Source organism: Lacerta agilis, chromosome Z (assembly GCF_009819535.1).
Source record: "Lacerta agilis isolate rLacAgi1 chromosome Z, rLacAgi1.pri, whole genome shotgun sequence".
Classification (NCBI taxonomy): domain Eukaryota; kingdom Metazoa; phylum Chordata; class Lepidosauria; order Squamata; family Lacertidae; genus Lacerta; species Lacerta agilis.
The window spans coordinates 19,550,995-19,558,832 of NC_046331.1; the positions used below are offsets into that span (position 1 = coordinate 19,550,995).

At 42.1% G+C, this 7,838-nt stretch overlaps 1 protein-coding gene across 2 annotated transcripts in view; it reads left to right on the plus strand.

Moving 5' to 3' along the window:
- AMOT (angiomotin) overlaps positions 1 to 6,594 on the plus strand; it is a 65,619-nt gene extending 59,025 nt beyond the window's left edge. For both annotated transcript variants that reach the window (XM_033137024.1, XM_033137023.1), the window contains exons 11-13: positions 1,482 to 1,714; positions 3,058 to 3,294; positions 3,633 to 6,594. In XM_033137024.1, coding sequence (XP_032992915.1) covers positions 1,482 to 1,714; positions 3,058 to 3,294; positions 3,633 to 3,733 — 571 coding nt within the window. In that variant the 3' untranslated portion in view covers positions 3,734 to 6,594. The remainder of the gene's footprint in view (positions 1 to 1,481; positions 1,715 to 3,057; positions 3,295 to 3,632) is intronic.
- Positions 6,595 to 7,838: the final 1,244 nt, after the last annotated feature.

Consider the following 7,838-nt stretch of genomic DNA (forward strand, 5'->3'; position numbering starts at 1 on the left):
AGGATTGCAGAAAACCTTTTTTGTGGGAATGATACTTAACACAAGCAGGGTTAGTAGTACTACGCCAGAGGAAGAGATTCTGGCTAGCCAGGTGGCTCCTCTGCTCCCAGGATTGGATAACTTGCCATAGAAGAGGAGCATAACTTCTTTGACGTGTGCACACATACCCAACTCCCCTCCCTCCCATAAAATTTCTATACTGAATTGTAAAAACAAACAAATCTCAAACCAGTTTACAAAAAGAACAAAAAAAAAATAGGATTACCAGTTAAAAACAGCTGTTCAAAACATTAAAAAAATACAATTAAAATGAATGATAAGCCAGTTTAAATCACATTTCAACATTCTACATATCTGGATAGGCTTACCTAAACAAAAATGTTTTTAGCAAGTGCTGAAAAAAAATACAAAAATGCACCTCCCTGATGTCAAGAGGCAGGGAGTTCCAAAGTGAGAGTTCTTATATATGTGGAACAAGTGTTATGTTGCAACTATAACAGTGTAAAAGCTAGGTATTTCTTGGTTCCTCCTTCCATGTAAACATCCTTTGTGTCCAGCATCAAATTGAATTGCTTTGAAGCATGTCTGAACACTGCCTGGAAAGTCTCCTCTTGGAATGTGATTTTTTTTAATCATTATTATTAAAAAATGCTTCATTTTCAAGAACCTTTATATTTTCTCTGGCTCTTCTTTCTCTTGCCCCTGATTAGAAACCCCATTGAGCTTCAGACATGTCTTGCCATTTATATTTATACCAGTGTTAATTAAATTCAGCCACCTTCACATTATGCATAAATTTGTAACATGTGAAATTTAAGCGTTAGTTGATGAATGCTTAAATTTAAGATGATAATCTGATTATTCCTGTTCCTATTTGTTCTCAACTATTTATTTATCTCTTATCGTTTTGGCTTATTAATAATCAGTTCTTTAACATACAATTGTTTTAATATTCCTTTTTCCTAGGAATTAAGTTGTTGGGGTTTGTTTGTTTTTTACTGTTTTCATACACATATTAATAAACTTGATATTTTGTAGTTATTTATCTCTGTGGATTAATAAAGGACATTGAGAGTAGTTAACATACCATTTCAGGATCAATAATGTTTATGGTATTTGGAAAGGGGATTGAATTTCTGTTTCCATGTTGGTTTGATTTTTCTTGTTCATAGTGATAAAATTGTACCTTTTATATTTACAAAACAAAAAAAAATTAAAGAAAAGTCTTGCCAACCTGGTGCCCTCCTGATGGTTTTTTGGACCTCAAGTCCCATCAACACCAGACTTGGCGGAGGCTGTCCTGCACAAATTATCTGGGGTCTTCATGAGTGTAGCAGGACATCCCTCAGCTCCTTCACTAGAGCCCATTGACAGACCCATGAACTCTGCCCAGTTTTCTTCATATTTGGGAAGAGGGATGCAGTCAGAAAAAGCCCCAGGATCACTGATATATTGAGGACTGTCCTTTTGCCCTGTCCTAGGATCAAGACACTCCATGCTCAAATCATTGAGAAGGATGCCATGATTAAGGTGCTCCAGCAGCGGTCCAGGAAAGAGGCCAGCAAGACTGACCAGCTGTCTTCCATGAGGCCAGCGAAATCCTTGATGTCCATCTCCAACACTGGCTCAGGCTTGCTCTCCCATTCATCAACGCTGAGCAGCACCCCCATTCTGGAAGATAAGAGAGAGGACAAGAGCTGGAAGGGCAGCTTAGGTGATTTGCGTGTGTGTGTGTGTGTGTTTGGTGTTTTCACAAATCATACATGGGCTCTGAGCAGTCCAGTTATCAAATCCTGCCTTGCAGGACCGGCCCTATCTTTAGGTAGAATTTAATTTTGACATTGGGGGCATGTATTTTTAGAACTTGTCCCCTTGGAAGTGACGGAGAATCAACTCAAACTGCCATCTTGAAATGATGATGTCACCACTACCACCACCCCTTGATTTATCGTTGTATTTGAACAATCACTAGAATTTTCTCTCTCTGATGCCAATATGTTGACGCCAGGCTCAAATACTACACACCTGCAGCAGGGGGTGGGGTGGACACATCTTCCTGCTTTGGGCAGTGAGGAACATGACAGCCATCAGTGAAGCACATACACAGCAGCACTAATAAATGTATCTTTTCCCACACTGTACTTCTGACTGTGCCATTATAATCACTTGCCGAAGGTTGTACTGTTGGAAGTGTGTGTTTATGTTGTGACCCGGAATGCATACTTTAGTAAGGCTCTTGTCTCTTTTTTATTATTAAATAAATGTAAATGGTATATATTCAGTTTAAAAACCAACAAATAAATTCAACAACACACAATAAGTAGGGCAAATGAAAGCAAAAAAGAATAGGGCAAAATATTGAAAAACAAACAAACACCCAAAATGCCTGGGAGTCTTGTGAAATGGCAATATTGCACCGGCAGATAGGTTCCTAAGAACATACAAAAGTCAGACCACAGTGGCTGACATCTGGCTCAGTATTGCCCACACCAGGGATGTCCAACCGGTCAATTGTGATCGGCAGGTCAATCCTCGGGATAGCTGTTTCCTTCAGTCGTGCAGGATCGCTAAACCGGATGATGGAATTAGCGCTGGCCACTGGCCGGCTTTTGTCTTGGTGAGCGATTTTTTGGGTTCCTGTCTTAAAATAATCACCTCCATGTTGCGTCCACCCCAAAAAAGTCCCCCTACAACAACTTTTTGAGGTGCAGTCCTAAAAAAGCTTGACAACTCTGAACTCCCCCCCCCAAAAAAATGGGTAGATCACTGCCATTTTTCTTTTCTTTTCTGGGAGTTGATCACAGTCTCTTGGGAGTTGGACGTCCCTGGTCTACACTAATGGGCAGCAGCTCTCCAGAGTTTCAGGTGGAGGTCATTCCCAGCCATACCTGGAATATGCCATTGGGTGCCTTTCTGCATGCAGAGCAGATGCTCGGCCACTGAGCTGCGACCCTTCCCTGAAACTCTACATTGTCTTAACAGACTGGGTGCTGTGGGATGCTCCCAGGGAGCAGAATATAAGATGAAGCTGGCATTGTCCTTTTTTCTCCCCTTCAGGTGTTCTGCTGGGAACAGAATGCCGCTCTGAATCCATTCCTTCCACTCCTTCGCCCATCCTCCCTTCCCCTCCGCTGTTGTTTGCGCACTCCAAGACCGGCAGCCGAGACTGTAGCACTCAGACGGACCGGGGAAGTGAGCAAAGCAAGGTCTCCGCCTCCTCTTCCTCCTCTGCTTTGCCTTCTGTACAGGGGAGGCTCCCTGCTATGAATCTGACCTACACTTCGGACAAAGCAGGTAATGAGGACTTTCCCCTTGGCTGAGCCAGGACTTAAGAATAAAGAACAACAATAATTTAAAGGCTTTCAGTGAGTTAAAGCAACATTCTGCCCAGGGGCCATACTGGCTGGGGATTATGGGAGTTTCCGTCTAAAATACCTGGAGGGCACCAGGTTGGGGAACAGATGATCTCACCAGTTAAATCACTTAAAGATTGCAGCCCTAGATGGAAGGCATTTTGCTAGATGGAAACAAGAGCTGGAAAAGTATATAGTTGTCAATTAGTTACCACCCCTATAAACTTATCACACACACCCCACCACCTTTTAAACTTATTTCCTTCTCTTGCTTTATAGATACACCAGTTTTCCATTCCAACACTCTAGAAAGGAAGAACCCAGCTCAGAATTTGGGGCAGGACCTCAACGATGCAGAAATGGTGGAGTATCTCATCTGAAGAAATTGAAGCTGAAGCAGACTAGCAAGAAGTGTCTCCATACCCCTCCCTCTGTGAAACTTTTTTTTTAAAGCAAATCATAGTAAAGGAACCCAGAGCTTTCTGCTGTTTTGTATATATATATATATATTTTCAAAGGTATGGACAGGTTAACTTATATTTTGTTCCAAAATTATTAAAGTAGTTCTCGTGGTTTTTTTTAAGAAGGTTCTTTCCCATACCTTCTTTTTGTTTCTTTAAAAATACTGGCTCTGATAGCATCTGGATAAGAATTACACCAAGCTCTTAAATGCACTAAAAAAAATTAATGTCAGTATTTTATTTTATTTTTTGTTATTAAAAAACAACAACCCTGTGTTGTAAGGAAAGTAAGGACCTTATTTAGACGTTGACGTCCATAATGCCTTTTTACAAAGCCCGTTACTTCCCAGGTTTCTCTTTTTGCCAGATGATTACATGGTGCTGTCACTCTTGAGTGTCATTTAAATGTCCCAAATATTCAGGGGTCCCTGAGAACCATTGTACGTATGGGACTCCAAAGGGTGGAACGACATTTTTTCACGTTCCTTGCCCTCCTTATGAGAGTGTCCGTTTTCACAGAACATTCCAGGACTAGAAAAAAAAATGATTTCCACAATGTGCCTGCACTCGTTTTGTTTTTTTAAAAATACATCTTATTGTTCATATCCTTTTGTTAGATACCCCAAGATGTAAGGGGAGTTTTCTGTTTATTTCATATATGTCAAAGGGCTTCCTACCCTTGCAGCAGGATGAGGAATAATGCCTCCCATTCAGGATTTCAGTGAACAAGCTGTGAGCCTTTTCTCCATGTTGTTCTGCTGTTCCGTTCCGTTTAAACCGCAGCCATTCAGCTGGCTTGACTGGAGTTACTGCTAAACTAAGCAAGTGGCAGGGTGTGTCACCAGACAGAAACTTGGTTTTCTGTGTGGCCATGCTGGGGAGTTTTCCCTAAACCATATTTTTCCCTCTTCCACATGCCTTCTTAGACTATAATCGATTCATTCCAGAAGTTAGCAGTTTTTTCTCTTAAAATAATTGTATATTTTGATGTAAGAATGTAGTGCCTTAATGAAGATAATAGTTACACTGGGGTCCTTTTCTAAACCTTGCGTTTTCCTGAAAACTCTCATTAATCTTCTGCACAAATTATAATAGATTCATGCCTAAGGTTTCAGGTTTTCATAACCATACAGACAGACACAAACCTGCAACTTGCATTGTTTTGTTTCTTGGGAGCTGACATAAATATTGCAGCACTAGGTAGCAAACTTTGCAGGGATCGATTTCAAACATGCATTTAAAGGTTTGAAAAACGAATGTGTTTCTGTCGTACACGTTTTTTAACAACTGCCAGCACAGATCCCAAAGTTATGTATATTAGAGAAATGAGCAGAAGTGGAGGAGTAACTAGATTATGTCATTCAGAGGCAACAGAGGGAACCCTTGAACAAAATGTACTGGTAAACTGTGAGTCTGTGGGTTAAGTTGTGTCTGAAGGGAAGTGCTTTCTGAGCGCGAGTCCTTTACCCAGGTGCCTCCCATCCTGTGGTAAGTGAGAGAGCATGTTGCATGCAAGCCTCTCCTTAGCATCTTCAGAAGATCAAGATCTGAAATGACAAAAAGAAAAGTGAAGAATCCATGGTGTCCTATGGTGCCTTTTCAACTTCAGGATAATTTCCTTTTAACAGGGACAAAGCAAGTGATCTTATACCATATAATTATTTGAGAGTGTACTCATCCCAGGCCAGCAAAAGGAGTTCTGGAGGGCTGCAGATTCATCCCTAAAACGTTGTGCCAGGCTGGGTAGGAGAAGAAACGCAGATTCAAAGGAGATTTCTCCATGCACATTTGGGGACACCCTGAATCTGCTGGGGGTTTTTTTGTTTGTTTTTTTGGCAACTCTCTGCTGCTGCGAATTAGCCTCATAGTAGCTCAGAGTTTTGTGCAAGCAAGTGAAGTTTTCCACTGGTCACCCACTGTTTTCATTATGCTAATTATGGGACTTTGGGAATCTGCCTGCTAATTAGGAAAATTTGTTTTCCTCGCATGTAACTTTTGACCTGCTGTGGAATTAAAGTTGGAAGTTGACACTACTTAGAAGTTAATGCTGCGCAGTGCTCCTTCTTCTGCTTCTCCTTTTCCTCTGTAAAATTTATTGGTACTGGACATGAGGCAAGACAATATAAAACTGATAACCTTTGTGCTCGAACCAAACCTTAGACTAAGAGTTTTAACACAAACTCGGGTAATAGAAGCTGTGCTGTAGATGAGTCTTCCCCAGCTGGGAACACCACAACTCTCATCTTCCCCAGCCTGCATGGCCAATGGGGAGGGGGGACTGTAGTAGTTCTAAACATCTTGAAGGCACCAGCGGGGAAGACTATGTGTAGATTGTATAGAGGAAGGCTTTGTAGTTTTTCTTACGCGTTGCAGGGGGGTTGGACTAGATGACCCTTAGGGTCACGTCCAATCCTATGATTCTGAAAGCAAATCAACAGGTGTTGCGTTCCCCCCCCAACCCTGTCACAACACTCCGGGGGTCTTTCCTGCAACTTCTTCCCACTGGGAACAGACCCATTAGACCAGATGATTCAGGAACTGCTTGTAGGGGTGATGCCAACATCTTGTGTCTCCAGTCTGTTGGAAGGAGGGAATTTGCGGAGCTCTGAACATGTTGAATGTCTTCGCTTGGTGCCTCTCTTTCTCTCTCTATATATATATTTCTTCTCCTGCACCAGTATAGGAACGTGTGTATTATTTTTTATGTCTAGACTGTAAACCTCATGACAAAGTGTACCTGTACTGTATTTATGGAGAAAATAAAGTTGTTTCTGAAAATATATTTGCTTCAGACTGTTTTTAGCACTTCTACTTTTTCAGTATCCACATCAGTGTTTAGATGGAAACATTTGCAACAGGGGTGGCTAACTTGAGGCTCTCAGGGTTTGAACAGAGGACTCCAAGGGCCTAGTCCAGTGTTTCCAAAACTTTTTGGACTACAACTCCCATCATCCCTGGCTAGCACGACCAGAGATGGTGGGAATTGTAGTCCAAAAACCAGCTGGAGACCCAGGTTTAGGAAACACTGGCCTAGTCCAGCATTCTAACCCTGGGGTAGGCCATGTGGTGGCCTGCAGATGTTTTGACTACACCTAACATAGAGGGGCCATTACTTCTCTAACCACTACACCACAGCTGTTGGACTCAAGCTCCCAGCCGCCATACCCATTGGTCTACCCAACAATATCTGCAAAGGTTATTCACATACTGAGAAAAGTAACACAACAAACCTCAGTGTTCTCGGGGACCAATGCAAAAGTCCCACTCTGCCCCCCCCACCACCACTAGCAGGCATTGTTGTTTGTGTTTTTCCTGACAGGGCTGTTGTTCCTTTAGTAGTGCCCTGCCCAAATTGTGTCAGATGACACTTTTGTCTCTCCGTACATTTTAGTGTCAGGAAATCGCACCTTTTTAATTTCTAGCTATTTGCCTAAAATCAAAGGAGAAAAAACGTTGGCAAGTCTAACCACTGACATACAAAATTGGCAGTGGGGTGACCATTACTCCTCTTGTGTTGATTAATGGTGGCCAACAGAGCAAGACTCTTAACGGCTAGAAATTGGGTAGGTCACCTTTTATGTTGCCTGTTTGGTTCTTTCCCGCTTCAACTTCACTCACTCCTGTGGCCTGGCTTGGGTAAGTTGGCAACTTGGATTGCCCACGTTGCGGCTCACCCCAGTCCAATAATCTCTCCCCTTTTGCTGGCAGAGGAAGCAGGGCTTAAGCTCTGCCCGACAGCAGGTCAGGATAAACAATTATCTTTCGTTTCATTTAATTTTTTTTACACCATTTGATTGTGGGGGGGAGGAGCCCTCAAAGCCGTTTACAAAAAAATATAAAATAGTCAACTTTATCAACAGGAAGAAACAGTGCTATTTTTCTAGAAAAAGAGGTGCTGGAACTCAACACAAACACTTCTCTTGTTCATTTATAATGGCAATGGTGCCCACCTGATTGAGCTCCGGCTGGGGGGGGGGGCGGGAACCCGGGGAATAATTAATAACAATGTAAGACTTTCAAAAAG